This window comes from Choloepus didactylus, chromosome 11 (assembly GCF_015220235.1).
Source record: "Choloepus didactylus isolate mChoDid1 chromosome 11, mChoDid1.pri, whole genome shotgun sequence".
NCBI classification, from domain to species: Eukaryota; Metazoa; Chordata; class Mammalia; order Pilosa; family Megalonychidae; genus Choloepus; species Choloepus didactylus.
In genome coordinates, this window is record NC_051317.1 from 29,141,433 (window position 1) to 29,168,552 (window position 27,120).

Here is a 27,120-nt window from a genome sequence, read left to right on the forward strand (position 1 = left end):
CAGCTTTTTCAGTGGAGGCAAGTCGTTGATACTGGACTTGCACAAATGATGAAAAGACAGCATCGGCTTGGTTCTTAGCAAGTTGGACAATTTTGCGGATAATGCAGGGCCCTAGGGTGAGAGCTAGAATAATCATTAGTAGGGGGCCGAGGAGAGGGAGGAGGTATGGGAGGAGGGGGGCAAAGATGTGGGACCAATAGTTGGCGGCTTCACGGTTTCTTTTGCGTTGTTCTAGTCCTTCTCGGACCTTTTTTAGGCTGTCTTCGGCGAGACCTGTGGAATTGGCATATACACAGCACTCTTCTCCTAGGGTGGCGCAAAGGCCTCCTTCTTTGAGGAGGAGAAGGTCGAGACCTCGGCGGTTTTGGAGCACGACCTCAGAGAGGGAATTAACAGAATTTTTAAGATGGGAAATAGCGTCTTGTAGGTGACGAATGTCCTCGTCAACAGCCGCCCGGAGGTGAGTTAGGGCGGAGCCTTGACTGGCTAATGCAGCGATTCCGGTGCCAGCGCCTGCAAGACCTAGGAGGGAGGCAATCGTGAGGACGGTTATGGGCTCTCGCTTTTGCAGTGGGGCAGGAGCTGCAGTTGTTTCCAGGCGGAGGAAGAAGTCTTCCTCGCTGTGGTATAGGACCCTAGGGATGAGGACAATCAAGAGGCAAGTTTCATGAGTTGTATTGAGGGTCAGTACGTTAAGGCAGGGGGTAAGTCCTGTAGAGGAGCAGAGCCATTGGGAGGAGTTATGAGGAATGAGAAATTTGGCAGAGCTGCTGGGAGATGAGTAGTTGGCACAAGCTGTGAGGTTGGGAGAGTTGCTTGAGCGAGGGCGGATGCACTTTCCTGTAAAGGAGACTGAATGAAAGGTTAGGGGGACGGCAGAGGTATTCCAATTGCATTCCGAGGGGCTGTCCTCTGTGTTTTCTGAAAAGGAGAGGTTGGAGGCAACTGGCTCATACAGGGGGGAGGAAGTGGAGAGGCAAAGCCAACAAGAGGAGGTAAGATTGGGGTTGGAGGAATTCACTGAGGTGAAGGCCGCTTGGATAAGGCCGAGGAGGGGAGAGGAGTAGCGAGAGGAGTAGCGAGAGGGGGGTAGAGGAGGTCGGGGTGGTGGGGTTGGCGATGCGTTGTTTGCAGCTGAGGTGCGGTTTCCAGATGCGCTGCTTGTAGTTGAGGTGCGGCTGGAGGGCTGTGGATAAAGGGGGTTAAGGACTTGGTTGGGACCTATGCCAGAGGGTGTTTTTAATGCAGTATTTTGGCATGGTTGGCTTACAGCCTCCTTTTTTATGAGAATAAGTGATCCTTGGTCAGCTCCTTTCTCATAGATTCTGAAGCCCCAAGTTTGACCGAGTAACCAGGAGGGTTCAGTGGGGAGCTGCACTGTAAGATTAAGATGTGTGCAGGATCCCTCGCTTTCTTGGCCGAGCCAGTTAACTGTAGGGAGTTTGCACCCTGTAGGGGCCCACTTTAAGGTAAGGTAATGATTAGGAACAGGAGGCTTCCAATTAGTGGCTAATGTTTCACACCCCCAGTATGCACAGTAGTACTCGTTGGGGGAATTGCAGTACAATTTTCCAGGATTTGAGGACGGGCACATGTAATACTGGGCTTGGGGATCACTTACCTTTTGAGCGCAGGTTTCTTCGACTCTGGAGACAAAGGTGGCAAAAGGCTCACTCGGCTTCTGGAAGAGCTTGGTGAATTTATTAGGCCGACAGGCGGAGCAGTTGGCAAACACTCGTAAGGCGATTCCCCGAAGGATAGGCCAAAAGGTGGCGGGTGCATTAATATAGGCGGATGCATTTATAAACGCTCCCGTGCCCAAGTAAGCTTCGGGGTTATGATTGGCCCCAGTGGCAGCATCTTGCTCGCTCTGCCTAGCTGCTTCTGCCTGGAAGTGGGCACGCCAATCAACAAACTGGCCGGGGTTAAGAATGGAACGGGCAAGCGAGGCCCAGTCTTGGGGGAGGCAAAAGTCCATGGCGAGATCCTGCAGTATTTGGGAAGCGTATGGGCTACCTAACCCATCCTCCTTGACGGCCCTGCGAAGCTGCTTGATAGTATCTGAGTCAATGGGATACCAGTCGTACGGTTTCTGTGGTGTGGGGGTAAGGTTAAGAGGAAAGCAGCGAAAAGCACGAGAGAAAGGAGGATGCGCTTGCAGAGGGCTTGGCGCGGGAGTGGGGGTAGGGGGAGCGTTGCCCCAAGGGTTGCCTTGAGGTGTAGAAGGCAGCCAGGGGTTGTTAGTCGGCAGGGTGGGAGGAGCGGCGGCAGCTGCCGGTAGCGGCTCCGAGGGGGAGCTCGCCGAAGGGGGAGGCGGAAGTGGGAGGCCCCAAGCGTCGCAAGACGGCGGCGCGGTGGGAGTGGCTAAGGCATAAGATGGCGGACTAGCCCCGTCCTGTGAAAGGGCGGGGCCCAAGGCATAAGATGGCGGACTAGCTCCGCCCTGTGAAAGGGCGGGGCCCAAGGCATAAGATGGCGGACTAGCCCCGTCCTGTGAAAGGGCGGGGCCCAAGGCATAAGATGGTGGACTAGCTCCGTCCTGTGAAAGGGCGGGGCCCAAGGCATAAGATGGCGGGCTAGCTCCGCCCTGTGAAAGGGCGGGGTAAAGCGCATGCGGTTTCCGGCCCGGCTTAGGGCTGACGTCATCACTAGAGCACTTCCTCCCCTCAGTGGAAGAAGAAGGAGGAAGTTCGCCATTTTGGAGAGGCTTAGTATTGCTTTGTTTTCGGGGGGCGACTTCGAGCGCGTTGTTAATTTGCTCGACTAAGGATTCTGTGTCCGAATCGTGGTCTACATTAGTATCGCTGTCTGAATCTGTTGACTGGGTTGATAGGGCCTCCTTGGATTTAGTGGGGCCTCGATCAGGGGGGAGGGAGCCTTGAAGGCAGGAGCGGACGGTTATTAAGGTGGGGAGCAAGCCGGGAGGGAAGCGCTTGCTCTCATGTTCCATGGCGTTGGTGACCCGATCAATAAGGCGATCATAAGTAACAGGGTCCCAAAGATGGCAAGTGGTGAGCCATGGGTTAAAGGGCAGCAGGAGGTCCCAGTATACTTGCAGCTGCCGGACAGACACCTTACAGCGATGTGTGTCTAGGAGACCCGCCAGAGCGCGAACTTGGGGTGCTTGGCGTGCAGATAGACGATTACCCATAGCGGAGTGAGAAAAGAAAAAAAAAAAGAGGGGGGTTGATTATTGAGTAAAGAAAATGAGGTAAACCGTGGTCGCGAGGCTGAAGGAGACGGCGAGAATAGAAGGCAGGAGCCTCTAGTAGCGAGAGCAGTTTGGGGGGGCGGTCGCAAAGAGGCACACCGCGCCAAACAAAGAAACAAAGACACAAAGGACCACAGCAAAGTAATGGAGGGGAAGAGGGAAAGCTACTGGAGGAAGAGTGTTAGGAGGAATGGGGGGACATAGGAAGAGAAGACGAAAGGTAGTCGGGGGCAAAAGCCAGGTTAATGCGGGAAAGGAAGAGCGGCCCGGGCGCGGAGCGGCGTGGGAGAGGTGGCTCCAGACGTGGAGCGGCGAGGGAGAGGCGGCTCCGCGGGGCGGCGAGGGAGAGGCGGCCCTTACCTTGCAGGCGAGGAGAAGGGGAGGTGGAGAGGCGTCTGGGCGAGCGGGTGGTTTACTGGACCGCTGCGTGGAGAGGACCTTTAATCCCAGGGTCGTGGGTTCGAGCCCCATGTTGGGCGCCAGTTGCGGTCGTCGTTGCCTTGTCTATTGGGGGGGAGTGGCGGCCGGTTGCTAAATCCTAGGCTCTCAGGATTGCTCGGAGGGTACCGGCGGCGGGGGCTCTTTCCCGGAGGCGAGGGCGAGGCGGGGGACTGGGCCCGGTCCCCGGCGGAGGCGTGCAAAGTATGGAGGGCGGCGAGAAAGGAACAGGCGGGACACCTTTCTTTTAGGATGAAGAAGCCCCGAGAGTTTATTAGGGGAGAGTACAAGCTTATATCGGGCGGTTTAGAGGGCGGGGTAGCTGTAGGGGTTAAAGGCTTGGATTGGTTCTGAGAGGGCGCGGAGGTTGATTGAAAAGGTGCGGGAGTTGCTCCGGTAACGAAGAGGGTGGAGGGTGCGGGTAAGGCACGGGGGTGGGGTTTTTCTCCGGCAAGCCCTCCCCAACGATTGTACTTTGGGGTGAGGAAATGGGGCCTGCCTCCGGCCTCACTTTCCCAGGCCCGGGGGGCTGTGGAGGGCGCTGTCGCCCGTGCCCACCACCCTCCCCAGGGGCTGATCAGGTCCCCCAGCCCAGGCCCGCCAAGTCGAAGCACGTAATCAGTGTCCCGTATACAGTGAGTTCTCTCCAGGTAGGAAGAAATGTAGGGTGAGATGCAGTAATCGTTTTGTTCATTCACTGAATTCTTTGACTATGAACCTTTACACATTCATTTATGCACAACTGAGAGCTCATAGTTGATACCAAGGACCACTTTTTGACTAAGTAAGGGTTTCTTGTCAGCACTGTTGTTGTTTTGTGGTGGTTGGCTGTTTTGTGCATTATTGAATGTTTAGCAGCGTCCCTGACTTCCACCCACTCGGTGCCAGTAGCAGTCTCCCTGCCCCACATACACACCATCTGTAACAACCACAAGTGTCTCCTAATGTTGCCAAGTGTCCCTGGGCGGGAACCACCCCTGGTTGAGAACCACTGGACTTCATTGAAAAATGTGCCTTCTTCCTGGATAGTCTCAGCTTCTTCCCTGATAGGTTCTTGGGAAGGGATCGTGAGTGATCACCATGAGTGGCTGTGCAATTGTGGGGTGTACACCAGCTCTCGAGAACTGCTTGGTACATTCTCCGGACACAAGCTGGTTGTTAAAAATTTTTTCAATTAAAATATGTAAATTCACAGTGAAATGTATTATATTAAAAACATGCCCAAAATACCCAAAACTCATCACATATTTATTTTACTAGTTTTGATGTTCTTCAGGTTATTTGTGTATGTTTGTCTTTAGGGTAGAAATAGTGGGGTGCACCTCTTCCTGACTCTGTGTTCAGGGATGTCACGTTGCCAAGTCACGTTGGCAATTCACAGCGGCCACAGTGGGGACATTTGCACCAGGGAAATCAGCAGATGCTCTAAGCCAGCCCGTTTTATTTCCCTCTAGAGAGATGGCAGTTAAACATTTATCAGCACAACTGTGTGTGTGTGTGTGTGTGTGTGTGTGTGCATGCGCGCACACACAATCGTATAAAAACGGCTTATCGGTTGTTATTTTGCAAGATAAATATTTTATGCCTCTGACAGTAGAGGATCAATATGATATGCCCTCCAAAGTAAAGGTCATAGATGGCTTATACCATCTGGGAGCAATTTGAATTTTTAAAATTGTGATCACCTTTTAAGGTGCGATAGTTTGCTAACCAGCCACTGCGTGGGGCACCGCGTGCTTTCTGTCTGTGCTCCGTGAAGCTGCTGAGGGCAGCGTGGCCGGCCTTTCCCCTTCTTCCCAGATTTCGGGGCCGAGAGGGTGAATCTCACACCAGGGGCGCGGTCAGTCCACACAGGCCTTCCCTTGCCAATTTTGTCTTGTGAACGCCCTGAGGACAGCCTGGGGATCTACTCAGGGACCAGTCAGGCTAGTTCCTGATTTGTTTTCTTCTTTCTACCAGCATTGCATGCAACTGTTTCATTTTCTTGTTTTCCTAAGTAAAATGTTAAATAATTCTGATGTATTTTACCCTTCAGCCCCAAGTTGCCTGCTTTGCTGTGTAGCAGTGGTTATGTTGTCAAGCTCTCTGCACAACCTGCAGCCCCTCTTGTGCCCACGCTGCTGCCTCAGTCAGGGACCCCTGGCCGTTCTAGGGGCGCCTTAACAAATGACCACAGGCTGCCTGCATTAAAATAACAGAACCGCACTCTCTCAGTGCTCTGGAGGCCAGAAGTCAAAGTCAAGGTGTCAGCTGGAACGTGCTCCCCCCTGGGCTCTAGGAGAGATTCCTTCCTTGCCCTTCTGGCTTCCGGTTCCGGGGCGGCCGCTAAACCCATCCAGTCTCCGCCCTCAGCTTCCCATAGGGTCTGCTCCCCTCTGTCCCTCTGTGTCCTCGGTGCTCCACTAGGCTCTGGGCTCGGAAGGGAGCACCTCGGCGCTCTTGAGCTGAGGGAGAGGGAAGACTTTTGGGATGCTAAGGCCGTGGCCACCAGCTCGCTCATCCTCCCCGCTCCTCCCCAGCCCTGAATACATTTCCGACCCCTGTACGTGGGGCTCTGCCCGCCCGGCCTCAGAGCTGCGCCTTGCCATGAGCCCCAGCCCGGGGAGCTCTCGGGGAAGGGCCTCGCGACCCGCGACCTGCTCTGCAACTCCAGACCCCAGCACGGGCCTTTTCAGACCATCTGTTGGCCAGGACCTGCTCTGTTCCTGTGTAACCATTAAATTACCCTCCAGGACAGGTCAGCAAAGTGCCAACAGGGCCTGTACTGGAAGACTTTGGGGTGTGAAGGAACACTTCTTTTTCCAGGAAAACATAATCACCCAAGTACTGTTCACTTCCGGTCAAATGCCATTTCTGTATGATGCTGTTTTATTTTCTCTTCTGACCTACTGCAGAAAATGGCCCTAGCTCTTAAGCATTTTATAGAACACTCTCCTAACTGTGTTTGATGGTAATAAAAACGGGAAAAAATACATCCTTAGAATATCAGAGTCAGGATGGGAGTATCCGAATAGGACACGTCACCGAAGAGTTCAAGAGGAGGCTGCCTGGGGAGCCTTGGTGGGCTGTCCACTCACCACAGGGCCGCGACTCTCCACCCCTGACGACCTCCCGAGGACTTCTCAGAGGAAACCTGGAGAAAGGTCTGACGTCACGCTGGAGATCAGACAAACGGCAGAGCTGGAGCCAGGCCCTAACATGTGCAGGCCCCGTGCTGGCTGCAGGAGGGGTGGCCCTCATACCGCATGTTTAAATAGTTAACAGATATGAATCAAAAAGGTTGTTTCACAACCAGCCTTGACAAATCCACCTTTGTGCGGCCTAAAGGTCCAGCGTGATTTAGGACGTAGTGGTGTGGCAAGAGCTGACCTAGCGTGCAGGAGGCACTCCCCACCCCTGTCCAAGCCCCATCCTGCCCGGGCCAGAGGCCGCTCTTGTCTGGCTTTAAGTGGAAGATGCTTCTAAGCAGCCTTTCCCGGAAGTGGGTGAGAAACTCAGAGATGATATTTTTGACGATGTAATGAGTAAACAAATCCTGATCCAAACAGTGAAAAGTAAATGCTAAATTTTTAGAAGGGAAGCCACCTCTTTGGAGAAGACAATTATAATATTCAGAGAAAGGTGGCTGAGGGCCCCAGTTTCCCTCTACACCTTCAACCAAGAGGGGGATGATTCAGATGTACACCTAATGCAGTACACTTTCCCTTAGGATGGTTCCAGAACACCGACAGGGGTCGATACCTGTGCACTCCAAAGCCAGCCTTTCCTCTCTTCATGTCCCGTAACCTGGGCCCATGAGCTCAGCTCTCTCTGTGGTAATGACATCCTCAGTGTGCGCCCACCTGGCCTTCAGCCAGGTATCGGCTCTGCCTGCCTGTCTGTGATGCATGAAGGCCTGAGACTGATGCCCCGAAATCTGAAAGCTCCTTGGGGTTTTCATTTTTTTTAAAGAAATAATTTGTTCGAATATGTTTTAAGTCATATACTATAAGTAACAGCATGGAGAAGGTTAGGGTACAGGGCTTTGAAAGGCCTAGATGCAATATGACCAAGTGCCGAGAATCCAGGCCAGCAGAAAATGAGCAATGGTTTCAAGTGGGAGCAAATATAGCCCCTGAATATTTCCAAAGGTTACCAACTGGGAAGCCTGGAACGTGTGTGTATTCTGCCTTTTCTCTGGCATGTTCAAAATATTAAATGATGAAATATTTTTAAAATCAAAGCAACAAATTATGTCTAAGATATTTATATTTTTAACTGTTTTCTAAAAAAAATTAGGGCTATTTTTAAGCTGAAATTTCTTATCCAGCTCAGTGAAGAAGTTTGTAGAAAACAGAACATGATTAAAGGAATGTTTTAGGACTAGAAAAAGCTTTGCATATTAAAATTACTAAGCCACTATGAGTAAAATTCATGACAAATGACCCTAAAAGTCTCTTCTGGTTTTATTTATTCTGTAATCAGTGTTTCCTTTTAGTGTCATAGAATTTGCTGTAGTGGTTAAAACATTATAAGGACAAGAGTCACTCACCTATAGGCCCCTTTTCAGATTTTCCATTTTAACTCTGATCTTACTTATTCTGCAATTTGAGCTGGAGAATGGGGGTATGCTGAATTTCCCCCCATCCTTTTCTACTGGGAGAAAGTGTCATCCGGCGATAAATTGCGTTCTAAGTGTCCCCGGTCCTTTCCAGCCGTCTGAAACGTCTCAGCTGCTCCCGCTCTTTCGTTGCAGAATACGACCTCGTGTCCGCCTACGAGGTTGACCGCCACGGGGGCTACGTGTCCCACCAGGTCGCGCACCACCAGCGGAGGAGAAGGGCGCTGGCGGCGCCCGGAGCCGAGTCTCTCCACCTCCGGCTGCGGGGAACCGGGCGCGACTTCCACCTGGACCTGAGGGCGTCCAGCAGCCTGGTGGCCCCCGGCTTTCTCGTGCAGACGCTGGGGAAGGGCGGCACCACGACGGTGCAGGCGTTTCGGCCGGAGGACTTCTGCTTCTATCAGGGCTCCCTGCGGTCGCACAGAAACTCCTCGGTGGCGCTCTCCACCTGCAGAGGCCTGGTGAGTGCAGCGCCGGCCTCCGGGGAGGGTGATTTCACACCCGCGGTGAAGCCTGGGCGATGATGCGGGAAAGGGGCAGGAGAACCCGAGCTTTCCCTTGACGCATTTTAGCGCCTTCTGTTATAACGGTATAGATTTTTTTTTTGATCTGTAAAAGTGGGAGGAAAAGTGCCAAATGATATTTTCTAAATTTTTGTTGTGCTGCTTCCTTTGGCCCATTTGGAAATGGTGTGTACACCACCCTATATACATAGGTATATCTATTTAGTCTTGAATAATTGTGGCAGAGTTTGTCAGTTTGAAAATCCTACATAAGAACTTATGACCAGGTCTGATCGTATTAACTTCTTAGGGGATATTCCTACTCCGGCTTACTGGTTTGTTACCGAAGCTGCACACATGTCTTCATTTTGAAAAGTACGACTGTATTCAGCTGATTGACCCTCTTGGTTATTTGAATGGAGGCTGCTTCTGTCATTCAGATGGTGACAATGAGCCTACAGAGTGGGCTGTTCACTCCAACAGGGTGATGATTCCTGGCAGAGAGATGCAGGTCGTGGACTAATAAATCTATTGGTGCATTTCCCATTTTAAATATCTTAGACCTTAAAATCACTTAGATGCTTGAGGTGCTGTCCTTTGCAAGGACCCCAGACTGAGAGGCATCGGGCCAAGGTCAGGGTCCACCAGCATCCCTCAGGCCGAGGAGCCACCCAAGCTGCAATCCTAATGACTTGAATTGCTTTTGATAAAATATTTCTATTTGTGGGGCTTAGTAGATTCTTAGATTTTGGGTCAAAATTAATCATGTAGACTCAGATGAGCAAACCATGACCTCAGCAGAAGCCTTAGGTTAAAAAAAAAAAAAGTGACCTTTAAATAAATTCTTAAGCAGTAGAATGAAAATGTGTGGTCAAAATCTTCAAGGTTTTGAAGATGTTAAAGGTTTCGTAAACAGGTTTTTGCACATTTATTGCATCTCTGGAAAATGAGGTAAGCCTGTGTCTCAAATTTGTTTCTCTATTTGGGAAGAGGGAATTCAGACCCTATATCTCATGAAGTTTTTTCATGTATGTGAATTTCTGATGCTGAAAGTGCTTTCATAGGCAATTCCTTAAAATACTAAACATATTTTCTGATGGTTACATTCATGTCTCAACTTGACTAGGTTATGGAGTCCAGTTGTTTGGTCAAGCAAGCACTGGCCTGATTGTTACTGAGAGAATATTTTGTGGATTAAAATCATTAGTCAGTTGATTGCATCTATGCAATCTGCATTCAACAAAAGAGATTGTTTTCAGCACTAAGAGATGTCTCATCCAATTATTTTAGACCTTAAAGGGAGAGTGGATGATTTCAGCAGTCAGAAAGCAGAATTTCTATCTCTACTTCAGTCAGCCAGCTTTTCCTGGGGAATTTACTGAAACCTTCATCAGAGTTCTCAACTTGCAGCCTGCCCTATGGAATTCAGACTTGCCAATACCCATGGTCGGGTGAGCCAATTGCTTTAATAAATCTCATAATATTTACATATATATCCGTCAGCTCTGTTACCCTGGAGAATGCTGACTCATTCATATGCAAATGGTAAATCCTGCAACCATATTTCAAAAAGATTGAAAGTGTCCCTTCTGTGGGAATTTGATATGTGTTGGTCTCAAGTCTATTTTCATTTGTTTGAGAATATGTACCACAAGGAGTTGTCAGGGATAGGGTGGGCTGCTGGAGGTAGACAGGGCGGTTATTTGGCCTACTTCTTAAGCATGAAGACCATGTGGCTGATTCTTTCACACTCTCCCAGGAAAAACAGGTCTTCCTGAACTGAAGGACTAGAACCCTCCATGCAAGGCAGACAACAAAGGCCTCTCCTCTTTGGCTTCCTTCAACAAAGGCTCAAACCAGAAGTAGAAGCCATTTGTGCCATGCCCTCCAGGGCTTGGGGACCTTGGATTTGGTTGTAGAGCATGGGAGAGCTGCTTCTCATTGTGCAGTAGGAATGCAGGCCCATGGGTACCCTGGGTCTCTTTGAGCTTAGGGCTCTCCCTTGGTGGCTGGGCTGTGGCCCTGGAGTCTGCCCCATGGATAGAGATGGTGGGTGACAGCTTCAGACTTCTGGCTCACTTTGAACTTCCTTGGGAGTTAACAGCAAAAGCAGTAAATGAACAACTACATGAAAGAGCAAGAAGTGAAAAGGAGAAGAAAAAAATCTCCTCTGGATAATAAGCACTGGATTCTCACATCATGGTCACTGAGATGGAATTACATATGCCTTCACCCTTAACCTTACTAATACATAAATTCCAACTTCACTGGAAGTTTGTCTCTAGATGGTCATTACTAATATAAGCTAGACTTACGACTGTGAGGTGTATAGGGTAATCACCATGTACAAATCAGAGGCATTTTAAAAAGAAGAGAAAGGGAGGATTAAAAAGCCCTATTTTTAGATAGCTAATAAAAATATTGAACAGGAACGTCCCTCAAGTAGCTGCCAGGTCTGTTATTTCTTTCCTGATTAATGATTATCCCAATTCCTCATCTTTAAAACCTGTCGACATCTGAAAAAAAAACAGCATGCCTTTTACATTAAATGATGGCTACTTTTTTTGTTGCTGTTCTCGGCTCTTCCAGATTCTAGGTAAAGGCCAAGTTAGAACTCAGTAAGCTTTTATGTAGGGTTTCCAGAAGGATTTGATTGACTCAGCCCTCTAATAGGAGTGGGGGTCAGTGGAGTTCTCTTTTGTTTGCCGCCTTCTCTCCTGTGCACCTTTGCAGCAACCAGTGGGATCGTGGGAAACGCTCTACTTCCTTTTCTTCCTATTCAATCCACAGTGGGAGAACATTTTTGAAGTTAAAAACATCTATTGCTTAATTAAAAATTTAAATATCTAATATAAGTCAATTAGAGAAAATGGTTTACAGTTGTGAGAAAATTCAGTTTCCAAATTGATTTTTTTTTCTCCTGGTTCTCGGATTTTGAGTTTGGGAATCTTTTGCTCTAGTCCTCTAGTACTTTTGATTTGAGGCATTGTGAACAGTTAATAGTTGACAGTGTGTCCTCCTTTGGTAAATGCTCATAAAGACGAAAGACAAAACGAAAACAAGCATCATCTCAGCCCTGGTGTTCACAATATCCAGATGAGTGACGGCCTTTTGCATTGTGCCTGCCGGGCCTGCCGCCCTGGGGACAAGGAGTTCACCATCCAATGGTGAAGGTAATTAGAGGGTGATGAAACAAGGGCAGATGTGGGTGCTCAGAGATCCAGAGGTGGGGGTCTCATCCTGCTTGAGGGGGTGGTATGGGGCATATGGGGTGCTTTTGGGGGGGAATTTTGTCCAAGCCCAATCCTCACACTAAAATCAGGATGCAATTCTGGTAAAGGGAGGAGGGAGTGGAGAGCATCCTCGGAAGGACCCCCAACCTCCATCAAGTTCACAGAATCCTCGATAACACTGTCTATGAATATAAGAGATGAATGTGTATATAATCAAGTCTGGAGATAGTAAACCAAATAAGTCTGTAACTCCTAAAAATATTTTTAAATTCGTACTGGCATTGCCACCAAAAATCTTGACTCTAAATATTTCTTATTTAATTAAATAGGGTTATTTTTTAGAAAACTTATCTTTCATACCTATGTTTCTAATAAATTGATGTAACAGGCCTTTTGTGACCACTAACCACAAGCACAGCAGGTGCTTTCCATAACGGATAGTGGCTAGTGAATAGAATTACCGAGCTAGTTACCACATAGGAGACAGTGATGAGTGATAACTTTTCAAATTGTTTGTGCTGAGTACTTTGGTAGTTGCCCCCCACTTAGCCTGATGACCAGTCCTAGGAAATATATATATTTTTAAACTTTATTGAGATGTAACTCACAGACCACAGTGTTTTCCCATTTTAAGTGCACATTTCAAGAGTTATGCAGACATCACTATACTCTGATTTTAAAACATTTTCTCATCACCCCCAAAATAAACCCCATACCCATTAGCAGTTAGACCCCATTCTTAGGGGACCATTAATTCACTTTCTGTGTAGATTTTTGCATAATCTGGCCATTTCATATAAATGGATCTGTACAATATGTGGACTTTTGTGACTGTCTTCTTTCACTTAGTATAATGTGTTCAAGTTTCATCCATGTTGTTGCATGTATCAGTAGTTCATTCCTTGTTATGAATGAATAATATTCCATTGTATGGCTATCACATTTTGTGATATTCATCCATTAATGGACATTTGGGTTGTTTCCACTTTTTGGCTGTTGTGTTTCATGATGCTTTAAACATTTGTGTACAAGATTTTAGGTGGAAATATGTTTTCATTTCTGTTGGGTATATATTTAGAAGTGGAGTTGCCAGGTTACATGGTTTAAACAGTTTAACAGTTCCTCAAAAGTTTTAAACTGTTTTCCAAAGCATCTGTGCCATTTTACATTTCCACCAGCAATATTTGAGAATTCCATTGCTCCACATCCTTGGCCATACTTGTTATTGTCAATCGTTTTTATTTCAGCTATTCTAGTAATTGTGAAGTGACATCTCTTTGTGGTTTTGACTTGCACTGCCCTAATGACTAAGCATGTCGAGCATCTTTCCATGGGTTTATTGGCCAGTTGTAAATCTTCTTTGGGGAAATGTTGATTCAGATCTTTGCCCATTTTTAAATTGGGCTATTTTTTGAGGTATAAGATTGCTTTATATATTCTGAATTCAAGTATCTTATCAGCTTACTCCTTGAGCTGTCTTTTCACTTCTTTCATGGTGTCATTTGCAGTACAGAGGTTTTTAATTGTGATGAAGTCCAATTTATCTATATATTTTGGTTTTGCAACTTGTACTTTTGGCACTGTAGATAAGAAAACATCACCTGAGTAAAGGTAATGAAGATTTACTACTGTGTTTACCTGTAAGAGTTTTATAGTTTTTGCTCCTACATTTAGGTCCAAGATCCATTTGGGTTCATTTTTATGTATGGTTTGCGGGAGAGGTCCAACTTCATTCTCTGCATGGCGACATGTTGTTGTCTCAGCACTGTTTGCTTTTGAAAAGGCAACTCTTTTCTCATTGAACTGTCTTGGCCTCCTTGTCAAGAAGTGACCATAATGTAAGAGTCTATTTTTAAACTGTCAATTGTATTGCATTGATCTCTATTTCTATCCTTCTGCTCTTACTGAACAGTTTTGAAAATTGCACTATTCTGTTTCTTTGCATATCTCTTAATTTTTTGTTGAAAACTGGACATTATAGATAACATAGCAACTGTAGATGATGATCCTTCCCCACTCCAGGATTGTCGGTGGTGTTCTTTGCTTGCTGGCTTCTTTATTTGTTATTGCCTTTGCTGGACCAATTCAGTGAAGTGTGTTCTCCCCTCCCTGAGACTGTGCAACTCTGATGTCACGTCTCAGAGAGTGCAGGCTGGGACGGGTGCACAGTATTTCTGAGAGCCTGTGCTGATCTGCTTCTATTGGTAACACACCCAGTTATTCACCTACATTTATTGCTAGCTGATTGCTCTATTTTATTCAACAATAAACCCTGGGGCATAAGTTGCTCGGTAGCATGGTTCCATTAAAATAGGGCCTCTTTGAAGGGGAAGGTGTTACATGTCTTTGAGGCTGCTCCAGTCTGAGAAAGGATATTTATGGTTGTCTGTTCTCCCAGTTCTCTTTGTTAAGTTTATAGCCTGTTGTGCTTGTTAGGAGTGTCATGGAGATACCAGCCTCCTCTTAGTTGCTCTCAATCAAGCTCTCAATTATTTTCAACAATGCCTTCAGGCGTGAACTTCTCCACACTCAGTTACAAATGAAGTCAGCCCTTTTAGTGTGAGCTATGGAGCTCCTTATTCTTAAAGTTTTCCTCACTTCCTTGGGAAACCCTCTGTGCCACTGTTTCAGAGCTTGGGGCTAACATAGGGCCCTGCTGAGTGACACCCCTGCACTCGGAGGGGGTGTCTGAATGGGGATAGGAGCCCCTGCTCTTCTCTACTTGCACATCCTGTCATGGGACCTCCACCCTGCAAGCCAGCTGCAGTAGAAGTATTCAAGGCTCCAGTATTTTCCATATTCTGTGCCTGAAAGAAAGCTTCCACCATATGAGGAAGGGCTGGTTAGGGGGAAGGGAGTCTGGTCTTCTTGGCTTCACCTTCCAGGTATAGAGTTTCTGCAATATGGAGCTAAGGAGATAAGACATGCTGGCAGCCTGCCCCTCCCATGGTGAGACCATAGCCCTAGGCTGGGAGCTGGGAGAGAGGAAGTCCTCTTCTTTGGCGGCAGGTGCCATCACAATCACACTGGGGAAAGGGGTGTCAGTGGATGGTTGTTCAAATGCTAAGATTTTGCTGTTCTTACTGTGATTTAGTAAGTTTTATTCAACAAGTGTTTCTTCATTTTATTTATTCCCTTGGACATATGCCCTTTAAATGCTTGGGTTTTTAAAATTTTCAGCAGTTAAATGGTTGTTTCTTTGGGGAGAGGGTCCATTGTGCTCTTTATATCCATTTTGAAAGTCAGTTTCTAATGTGTACTATCATAAACCCATTTTATGGAACATTGCTTAAGACCCCTTTATTATTCCCATTTTACAGATGATTCCCAATCTAATTCTTAAGAGGCTGGGATTTGACCTAGGCAGTATGGCTCCAGAACCATCATTTGATCCCATGATGCCATTTTGCTTCCCTTGGTCACATGGCCATCCCTGCTCTCCAGGGACCTGCCAGATCACTTATGAATTTCCATTCCATCGTCCTTGAGCACCCTGTAAATTTTAATGTCTTTCCCATTTGACTCCACCTCTGTTCTGCCTTTATGGACATCCAGCTCTCTCTCACCTTCGTGGCCCCATTTGTAGTATAATGAGGGACCTCTATGAAAATATATATGGCTTCATTCTCTAATTATTAGTTTATAGGGTTTTTTTTTAATAGCAGCCTTTGAGATCTTCAAGGACTGTGTTTCATTCATCTCTGTATTCTCAAATTCCTGTTGCACACTACTTAGAGTTCATTTTTTTCTTTCAGTTAATGATTGTATTTCAAAATTGCAAACAAAAATACTGTACTTTCTTAACTTTTTACTTTGGGATATGAATAAAGAAAAATTCAGTTTATAATCCATTTCATCTGATATCTTTCAATAAGTAGTAACTAAATTTTCCTTTGATGCATATAGCTTATAAGAAATTGTTTAATCAATAAGGTATATGGCAAAACAACTTTTAAAAATTTCATTACTCAATGCTTTTAAACAAGGTTTCCTTGGAAATATTTTTTGTTGCATGTGACAGGATTTTCTTAAAGGATTTCATACATATTCTTGTACTTAGATTAGCACTTGAGCAAAAATGAATATAAAGTGTATGAACTGTCCTTGGCAAAAATTCACTATGAACTTTAGCTCCTCTTAAGTGTTATGTCTATTCAGGTCTTGATGCACAAGAATTGTGCTGCTTCTCCTCAACTATAATTACTCTCTCTTTCGCAACAATGTTGGGAAACTTGCAAATCCTACAGCTCTTGGTTCTGTTTAAGAATTCCCTCCCTTCGTTGGAAATTTACTCAGGGTCCTGGTTTGAAATTGTACTAGATTTTATTTCCAGCCACAAACTCTAGGGATACTCTGGAAACTCTAGTCATTGAGAGATTTTTCTAAAGCACCCAATAAATCTGAAGAAGCTGTCTGAAACACTGCCAAACTCAACTGACTTTGAAAAATGTGTTCTGAGCCAGGAAAATGAAACAGGAGTAAAAAGGGAGAATCAACAGGGAGGAATGGCTGGAAGAAATAATAAGTTTTAAAAGAAAGGTGTCACTATCTGCAGAGGGCAGCAGACGCATTACCAGAAGAGAATGTGACAGTCTTGAGAGGTGTGTGGGAAAATTGTGGTACCCTAAGGTTTCTGAATCAAGTATGCCCAACTTGGTGGTGATTAGGGGATTTAAATTGTGGGTGTGAGAGCAACTGAAAAGTACTGTACAACTGCACAAGACCCTGCTAATCAATTAATATGAAAATTAATGTAAAATTTTGAAACTGACAGTCATGAATGAATTTCACCCAGAGAAGTAGGTCAAAATAACATTCAGATAATCTTTTATACTTGAAGTGACCACATGTTTTTCTGATAGTTTTCCATCAGTTGTAAACAAGAATGAGATGATTAGAGAATCTTAGTTATAAAATTTGTTCTACTTCCCTCTTTTTCAGATGATGAATCTGAGAATCAAAAGAGTGGGTGTCTTGGCTTATATTACAAAGCCAGGTAGACTTCAGAATGGTCTAGGTTGCAAGTCTTAGGATTCTAAGTCCAGGGATCTTTTCACTGCAACACATTGCCTGTAATTTATTTTTCATCATATGGAGGAACTAATTGAAAGGGTTTGTTGTAGTTTGCTAATGCTGCTGGAATGCAAAATACCAGAGAAGGATTGGCTTTTATAAAAGGGGGTTTATTTTGTTACACAGTTACAGTCTTAAGGCCATAAAGTGTCCAAGGTAATGCATCAGCAATTGGGTGCCTTCACTGGAGGATGGCCAATGGTGTCCAGAAAACCTCTGTTAGCTGGGAAGGCACGTGACTGGCATCTGCTCCAAAGTTCTGGTTTCAAAATAGCTTTCTCCCAGGACGTTCCTCTCTAGGCTGCAGTTCCTCAAAAATGTCACTCTTAGTTGCACTTGGGGTGTTTGTCCTCTCTTAGCTTCTCTGGAGCAAGAGTCTGCTTTCAACAGCCGTCTTCAAAATGTCTCTCATCTGCAGCTCCTGTGCATTCTTCAAAGTGTCCCTCTTGGCTGTAGCAGCTTGTTCCTTCTGTCTGAGCTTATATAGTGCTCCAGTAATTTAATTTAGACCACCCGATGGGTGGGCCAACACCTCCATCATAATTATCCAATCAGAGTCATCACCCACAGTTGGGTGGGGTGCATCTCCATGGAAACACTCAAAGAATTACAGTCTAATCAACACTGATAACGTCTGCCCACACAAGATTACCTCAAAGATAATGGCATTTGGGGGACATAATACATTCAAACTGGCACAGGTTTAAATTTTGGAATATTCACCAGAGCTATAAAAAGTAAATGTCTTTGGTCTGCAGCTCTGAGCTTCATAGCACTGGGCAGAGGAAAGAGTGATGGGCTTCCCTTCTCGTTAGCGTTTGGAGTTCCTGGTGTCCCCTTATCAGGAGGTGGGGGCTTACCCCATCACAGGGACACTCATCTTGGCCAGTTGAGTATTTGCTGTAAGTGTCATAAAATGATGATTATCCCTGCAGCCAGTCTAGCCAGGACGTTCTTCATGGCCAAGACTAGCCTGAGAGCAGCTGAGGGATCCCTGCTCCAAGTCTGGGGCTGGCTGAAGGACAAGGATGCCTGGAACCCACCTTTTAGAGAGTGGCTATTCAAGGGGAAGCCAGTCCTAGAGACAGTGAAAGAGGAGGCCAGGGAAACCAAACTCTTCAGAGAAGATCCTGCCTCCCTGCCTCACTTGAGGTTCAACCAGAACCCGTTCATGTACCATTTTTCTTCTCACACGTCACCTTCTCCATGAGGCTTCCCTAGCCCACCCATCTAAAATTGCAAATTGCTCACCTCTCTCACCCTCCCTGCCCCCCATCCTCTTCTACTTAGCTTAATTTTCTACTAGGCATTTATCAATACCTGTATCAGTCAGAGCCCAGTCAGGAAACAGAAGCCACACATGTTACTTGAACAGAGGGAATCAGTACAAAGCATTGTTAAGTGGGTGTTAGGGAACTGAAAAATTAAGAGGAGGCTAAGGCATCTGGAGGTCACACCTGCAGGAAGTAGCCACCAACCCTAGGGCTGAGGAAACTGAGTGAACTGTGCAGAGTTTGGGATTATTAAAATTTAGAAGATTGGAACTGGAAGTCAGACCCCTGAGGAAGGGCGGGGCTTGATGGCTGGTGTTAGGATTCTGAGAAGTTGTGAGGCTGGTTCTTTAAGTAAACCGTAAAAGGGAATTAGCTGCTGCTACTGGAACAAACTGTCACTGCCAGGTAGAAGCAAGGCTGACCAGAACAGAAAGGAGATAGGAAGTCCAGGGTGCACAGGAAGTGGGGGGACAGACAGGAAGTCCTTAGGGCAGATAGGAATTCCACAGGGACAGAGAGGAAGTCAATGGAGATGGACAGGAAGTAGGAGACAGACAGATAGGTGAGAGGTCACACAGGAAGTCCAAAGGAGGTAGGTATGGAGTCCTCAGGGAGCAGACAGGAAGTCCACAGGGGGAAGGCAGGAAATCCACAGGGAGCAGACAGGAAGTCTGCAGGTGTAGGCAGTGAGTCTTCGGGGAGCAGATAGGAGGGCCACAGGGGTAGGCAGGGAGTCCTCAGAAACAGACAGGAAGTCTGCAGGGGTAGGCAGGGAGTCCTCAGGGAGCACACAGCAAGGAGCAGTCCATCACCCTTCTTAATCCAGTACCCCCATCGTGTGGGCTATTGGCAGAACTGAACAGGGAACAGCTGTCGAAGCAGAAATGGGATTTGTAGAGTTTTATCCCCAACTTCATAGAGTTTAAAAGGGGAATTTGGGGCTGAGTGACGATTTCTTCATCATAAAATCATAGGCAATCTACTTACCATGCCAAATATTGGGATTTTTGTCTGACTTTTTAACTGCTCTATCCCCAGCACTTTCAGCACTGCCTGTTACACAGTAAAGCTCTCGATACAACTTTTTTTTGAATCAATGAGCCTATTTCCCAGTGGAGAAATAAAAATTCTGTTGCTCTACAAAAATAATTGGCACAACCAATGGTTTATAAAGGAAAAAAAAAAAAAAATGGAAGGATCCTAAAAGCTAAAAGTAACAGGGCTATTCCAGCCCCACCTCACCAAGCCTGGAGATAGTCTTATCCCTATGTGGAGACGGAACGCAGACTCCACGTGTCCAGATTTTCCTCCCCATGGTGAACTGCTCTGAGTAGAATTAAGCATGCTGTGCAGGGGGCCTGGAAAGAGAAGCAGCACAGCGTTTCCTCCGTAGGCTTGGTGGTTGTATTTCATGACCTGTTGTATGGGAATAAATTGGCTCTCAGGGACCTGTGTATTCGTGTGTGTGTGTGTGTGTGTTTTCAGTGTCTGTTAGTTTGGTTTCTCTTAAACACCCCTGAAGGAGAAAGTGGGTTGTCTGCATCTGTAGGCCAGAGGCCAGACCTGGGATCCTGGTGCATTTATGCAGTCCTCCGAGTCCTGCCCTGCCTTATGGCGGGTGAGCCAACCTCAGTAATCCCATTCCACCTCTCAGGTGTTCAGAGTTTCAAAGCTGAGCCCGAAGCCTCCAGTTGCATTTGCTTTCATTTTGATAGCCCAGTCCTCCCGTTATTTCGGGTTTACATCTTTTTAGTGATTTTGATTCCTTTGCATGATAACAACATCCATCCTTTTTCATCTATTGCACATATTTTCCATTGCCTAGGAGCTTTTTTATTTTAAATTGGAAAAATAAATAACAGCATATGTTTAAAATGCAGTAGGGTACATCATATCATTTTAAATTATCAAAATAGGAGCTAATTTTATATTGTTTTCCATAATTTCTGAAAAATTATAGAAAGACTAAATAAAAATATGTTGCTTGAAAAATTGCAATCTAAAGAAATATGGGCAGGATTCCTACTTTGTCCTTTGTGGGTAATTGACAGTAAATGGACATATTCAATAAGGCATGTGCTTTCGTTACGTAAAATCTTAAGCAGTTTTGAAACAAAACAAAACAAAAATGCAAAAAAGATGTTGAATGTGCTGATCACTCACCAGGTGCACATCACTGTTAAAATGATTGGTTGCCATTTGTTTTAACATGTTATCAATACAATAGGCAGAGGTGTGATATGTCTGATTGTTTCAATTTTCTACCTTTGAATAATTATATCTCCATCCCTTAAGTCATTATAGATCTAGAGCAACACACGTAAATTCAAATGTAGTTTTAGCAATTCATGATTTCTTTCCTGTGCCAAGTTTGGGAAAAAACATTTATTTGCCTGGCTGCCCTCAGGGTCATTTCATGCAATCATAATTTAACTTTCATATGAGTGTATTATATTTTTTTCTCTTAGATGGAAAAGCAGATACCGCCCCTTCAGTGTGGTGAATCTGCTTTTAAATCCACAGTTGTGGGAACTGTTTGAAACAAGGTTAATTTTGACTGAACTTTGGGAAATAACCAAGGCAGCCACATAAATAGTTTAGGTTAGGCCCTGTTCAAGTGTGTAAGCAGAAGCGGGGATGGAGGGGCTTGGAAACCATTATATGAAAGCAAGGACAACCTGCCTGTGCCCTGCCCTTCTCCTCCCTGCCTCCACAGAGTAGCCGCAGGATGCTGAAGAGCACAGTTCTGATCCTGTCCCTCCGCATGGCACTCTGGGTAAATCCTACATGCTCAATATGGCTTCCAATGCCTTAAAAGAGCCTGCTCTTTCCTGCATCTCTAGCCTCACTTTCTGTAGTTTTCAATGGAAGGCTGAGCTCTTCCCTGCGTCCGGGCCTTAGGAAATGTTGTTCCCTCTGCTTGAAACACGATTCCCAATCCCTCTTCTTCTGGTTAACTATTACTTTTTCTTTTGGTCTTAGTTGGAAAGTCCTCTCCTTAAATAATACTCTGGTGCTCTAGGCCATAGCATGTGACCCTCCAATGCATTCCTGCCACATCTTATTTTCTCTCTCAACGGAGTTACTCCAATTTGATGAATTCCTTGGTGTGACTTCTAGTTTAGTCTTTGCCCCTCCTTCCCAACAGGAAGGATCTGGTTCACCATTCCTAAGTACTCTAGCACCCGACACTCTGGAAGGAACTGGATGGAAGAAAGGGGCAAGGATGGATTGATGGAAGGTAACTAGTTTCAGATGGTTTATGCTGCAGAGAGTCCTGTTTCCACAGAGAGGGCCCAGAGACTGTGAAAAACTCTGTCGAAAAGTGGCCCTGCATAATAAATTGGGCTTGGAAAGCGAGCATTTTCCCCGACAATCATCACACAGCTCCAAGCCTGCCTCCCGAAGCCCAGGGAGTGTATTTCCAAAGCAAGGAAGGGAGCAGGTCATGGGCTGTTCACATTCAGATGATGTCAGAAAGTCCATCTGGAAGTCAGCACTTCTCCAGTCCTGTCTTGATGAGTAAGGTTTTTAATAACAGATAAAGAAAACTTCTAAACAAATTCTAAATGACAAAAGCTGTTATACACTTAGGGTAACATGATACAATATAATTTATGTAAAGTAAATAAAAGAAATTCTCATGGCATTTGTTCAACTCTTAGCCTCCTGTTCTTTATTGCATGAGCATAGAGAGAAATCATTATTGCTGTGACTCAATTTCTTAGACATATGCCTTCTTGAATTGCCAAGCTATGACAAGGGTGGATTGGCTACTTTTTAATAAGAAGATTATAACACTAAGAATAATAAGATAATCAGAATAAGATTTCTGAGGAAGGATTTTCTTACCACCCTGAATCCTCCACAAAAAGCAATGTAACCTAGTTCCTCCATACTAACATTCAGGATGACAACCTGACACTTCCCATAAAATAAGAAACATTTTTCATATTCACATTGTTTAGCTAATTATGATAAAGTTAAATGATAACTAAGCAATCATTTTGTCAAACACAGAACCAAATGGGTCAACTCTCAATTTTGTGCACCTACAATTTAAGGACTATAGGAACTATAATGGGAAATAAATGAACTGAAAATCATGAGCTCTCTACATGCAAAGAATGAAATCTATGTAGGAAGAGGGAGACATTCAAATAAGAAACAGGGAAGAAAATAGCTTCTTAAGGTAAGCAAATGGGGGAAGCATAAAGAAGAGCATGTCTTAGAGTCAGGTCTTGCTCAGATCCCCTTTCTGTCACTTACTAGTCAAGTGGCTCACTTGAGAGCCATCTGATCTTCAACTGCCTTAATTTGCAAGGACACTGGCCTCGTAGGATTGCCCTGAGGATTAAATAAGACGATATACTGGAGGGCACTTAACAGAGGGTTTGGTGCATAGTAGGAACTCAACAAGTATTTGTTCTCCTCATCACCCCCACTACTAAATTATGTAACCCAAATAAAAACATATTAGGAAGTAAGTGCCAACTTGTTCTGCAAGTGAGTTCAAACAGACGACAAGAAAGGAAGGTGCACTGACTTTCAGATTAGTCCTGCAGATGGGACAGGAATAGACTTTGAACCTATTTTATTCATCCTAAACCCTTTTGTGTGGTTTGTTGAAAGCAATTAGGATGATAGAAACACATCATTAGGGCAGGCGATTTAAAGTGTAAGGGTGTTGTTTATGCAGTTTTGAGCACCATTACTTATGTGCACGTATTTGACAGAAACATGCACCTTCCCGATACCTGGGAGATCACTTTACCCTGAACAAGGTGTCGTAAACCAGGAAAGTGCCCGGACTAGCTAACATTTGGACTTCGTGTTCCTCCTGCACCCGCCAAAGGAGCTATAAACAATGTTTTTATTTGCAGAGATTATATAACTGATGCTGGTGGAGTTTGGACTATTCCCATGGTGGGTCATCATTAGGTAATAAAATAAAGAGTGATGGATTGCAGGATGATGAGCCAAAAGAGAAGCTAGGATATTTTATAGCATAGCTCCATTTCTAGTTGAAATGTACAAGTGTGTGCAGAAGACCCATGAGCATGACTACTAAATGAGTAAATATGTAAGGGCTATGCCACATGAGCTTGCCGTGGGTAGAAACAGAAATTATCATTTTTTCCTTAAGAAGCTCGATAGAAAAGTATTTACCACAATCCCTCAACCTTTATTATTAGATTGAATCATGTGAAATCACTATTATTCATCAATTTTTAAAAAAAATATGGCAATTTATCATCTTTCAATGAAATATGATTTTATATCAATTGAAATAAAAACTTGATATATAAACCAATATTTAATATTTTGCTTTAAAGAGTAAGCAGACAAGACAAAGTAAAGGAATAAGAAAAAGTGTTTTTTATTTTTTGATGAAGTTAATGAAAAAAATGAGTAAACAATGTATGTTTAAACTTGCTAATTTTTATGGTGTCCTATATACTATCTTTGTGAAAAACTCAGATGTCTCACGAAACTTTTGGATGAATTCCATCCATGTTCATATTCTACATGTATCACTAGAAAATTCATGCTTATTGAGTTGCACATAACCCTCTTTCATATTTATCTCATAATATTTAATAATAAAATGATCTACTTAAATGAATTTTTCATCTTCATTTAGCTGAATTAATATTTAAATGTTAAGATAAATTAATAATATCAGAATACCTAATTAGAAATCTATTGGTACCAAATTAGAGTACCTAAAATCAAATACTGTCTAATTGGAATCATCAATATTGTTTTTCCTTTTCTTCATCATTCAGTATCATTATTCAGAATTTCTAATATTGTTTGATATACAACATAATTAAATAGCTGCTACTTAAGAACTGTTTTGAATCTAATACCAATCATAAGTCCCTATCTCTGCCTCCAGTAGTCAAATATGTTTTCTGTTGGGAAATTATACTCATGGTAAAGAATAGTGTGTTTTGTGATAAATATTTCAGATGTTCAGAGTATTTTTCCCAGCTTATAAGCATATGTGTTTTAAGAGGATCAAGCTTATCAATTCCTGGCACTTTCAAATCCCCCATCACATCTCACCTGAATTGGCCAAAAGCTCAAGCCCAGCATAAACTTAACTAGAAAGGCTAAGTGGCCCTGTGCCCTTGTGGCCCTGCAAGTGAGTAGAGAACACAGCATTTGACATGATTTGGATACTTATGCTTTAAAATGTACAGTATATTAGAACAATTTGATACACTCACAGACAGCAATTTGAATGTGAAAATATCTTAAAAGATGGGACATTAAAAATTTAATTGTGAAGTTGTAACCTTTAATTATGTAAATATTAGTTTATTACATACATTATTGTACATGCATGATATATTAGTTTATTACATACGTTATTGTACATGCATATTACATTTACTCTAATTAGTATATAATAAAATCAGGAGTTAATATCCATTCCAAACTATGAAGTCCAAGCATATTAATTCCGTTTTGAAACTGTATCACATGCCATTGTATAGTTTGCAAATTAATCCTCTCATTTGGCAGTTATTCACAGTTTAGATTTCACCTCCATGTCATGCACTCTAAAATGGATTAGATTTGGAGACTTCCAAGAGGTCATTTTTGTTTGATCTTGCTTTCAGAGTCAACCAGGACCAACTTCTCACTTCTCTGGTTTCAGTCCTTTCATCTATCCTCTTGTCAAGGGTGTGGGGCACTCCAGGTTCAGGACACAGCTGGTGTGGATGAGATGCACATGTAGGTGAAGTTGGAGAGTCCATAAACATAATGGATAGTTTATTTTTATAATTGGCAAAGTAGGACAGAAACATACACACATCAGAAGATTCTAGATGCTATTGCCATCATGCATAGCTGGATACTGGTTTTATAATTCTTTTTATGATGAACTAAATTCCAAATTCCCATAGTGTCTGAACTCACATATCCGTTAACATATTCTTTCCATTATTTATTTTTTCAGGTTAATAATGTTCTAGAAGTCCAAATTCATAGCCATTGGCCAAAAGGACAGCATCTGGTGCAATCAGTAGCACATACATTTTATCATTGGCAAAGAAAAGTCAACTTCTTTAGACTATGGTCTGCTTTGGTTAGTGGTGGTGTCCGGCGCCGCCCCGCTCGACCCCTGTTCCCCGGCCGGCGAGGGGAGAAACAAGGGATGAGAGAGAGAGAGATGCAGACCACGCAAACTGACCTGGCTGGAAGTCACGACTCGAGCCACACGGCGGTTGCGAGAGCAAGTCTTTTACTGAAGCTAGATAAGCATTCTCTGTTACAGGTTTCCACGCGGGGCAGAGTGCCTCGCGGGAGAGCAGCCTCGATGTGGCCGTCAGGTACGGCTCCTAGTGGGCTGTCTCCCCGAGGTTCGCTTGGGCAAACTCTTAAGTACTCTACTCATAACCAATGATCTAGCGCCGCGCATATGCACTCAATTGGCAGATAGGAATAGTGAGTGTGCACGTCATAAGCGGAAGCAGGATATGGGCGCCATCTTGGCTCATTCGATGGGCGGGGGGACTTTGGAGCAGGTTTACAGCGCATGCGCTACGCCCGTCCCGGGAGACGGCTCTCCACATCTCCCCCTTTATTATTTATATCGACCCAGTGTCCCCAGTGATGAGTGTGCTCCCGTGAACCCAGATGGCTCACAATTTGTTCCGGTGCTTTGGGGAGTCTGGACTAGGTCTCAGCCATTTAGCGGCGGAGCCTCTAGCACCGACCAGAATGCTCACCTCATATGGAGACAGGAGAGTCCGTGAGCTGGAAACAACATGACTCTCCCTGCAGTGCTTTGCCTTGCAACTGGGGGACAAAGGCGGGGGCAGGGATAGCATTAACCAGAGTCGGAGGCGTCACTAGGCGTCCCTATGCATTGGCTAGAGTCAAGTCTGGCCACAACTATGACTCTGCCTTAGGGACCTACCTGAGACAAAAATTATGACTGCTGGCGTCGCCCGTTATACCCGGGACACAGCTGCGCGCTTAGCTACAAACCTCGCTCCCGAGTGCCCCGCCCGAGGCGGCCAGGATGGGGTATGGCCATCAGAATGGTCGCTGTTGGGGGTATCAAAGGTGGAGGACATAGCCATCATAGTGGTAACACGGTACTGCCGCGCTTGAAACAGGCGTTCTAGCAAAGATTTAACAATGACTAATCCCACCAATGGTCCCACCATCAAGAGAATCCAATTAGTCAAATTGGGCCAAGAGAACCAAGAGGTGACTTGGTCCCACAGATTTTTTACAGTCTCGCCCAGTGTGGAAAGGTCGAAACTAACAGGCTTCAATTTCCTAATGTTCTCAAGTCCCTGAAGGTCGGATTTCACTTGGTCGGAGAGATTGGTGAAGTTGGGGAGATAAGTGTCCTTGAGCCACTCGGCGACATCTTGCTGCTCCTCTGTCAAGTTCACCCTAACCGGGGTGACACAAAGCCTCCCGAATAACCATCGGGTATCACACGTCTGCTGGAGAACTCTCCAGAGTCCATCTATTTCTAGTCCAACTTCATCTATCTCCGCTAGGAGTTTCTGAATGGCCTGGAAATTTAAGTTCAGCATCTGATTGTGGCGGCGTAGCACGTCTCGGGTAAGGTATGCCTCTTGGACGCCTAGACTTAGAGAAGGGGATATTGTTAAGTGAAACAACTTGAGAAACAGGGCCAACCCAGTCGGTTGCCTTGACGGGGAGCCAGACATAACTTGGGCGATACACTAGGATAGCGGGGCGGCGAGGCATCCGGGTCTTTGGAACGGTTGCAGACTGTAGGAGCAAACCC

General features: G+C 44.9%; 1 protein-coding gene across 1 annotated transcript in view; it reads left to right on the plus strand.

Moving 5' to 3' along the window:
• The window catches only part of ADAMTS16 (ADAM metallopeptidase with thrombospondin type 1 motif 16), a 196,113-nt gene that overhangs the window by 4,438 nt on the left and 164,555 nt on the right, over nucleotides 1-27,120 (plus strand). The window contains exon 3 of the mRNA XM_037799413.1: nucleotides 8,385-8,710. Coding sequence (XP_037655341.1) covers nucleotides 8,385-8,710 — 326 coding nt within the window. The remainder of the gene's footprint in view (nucleotides 1-8,384; nucleotides 8,711-27,120) is intronic.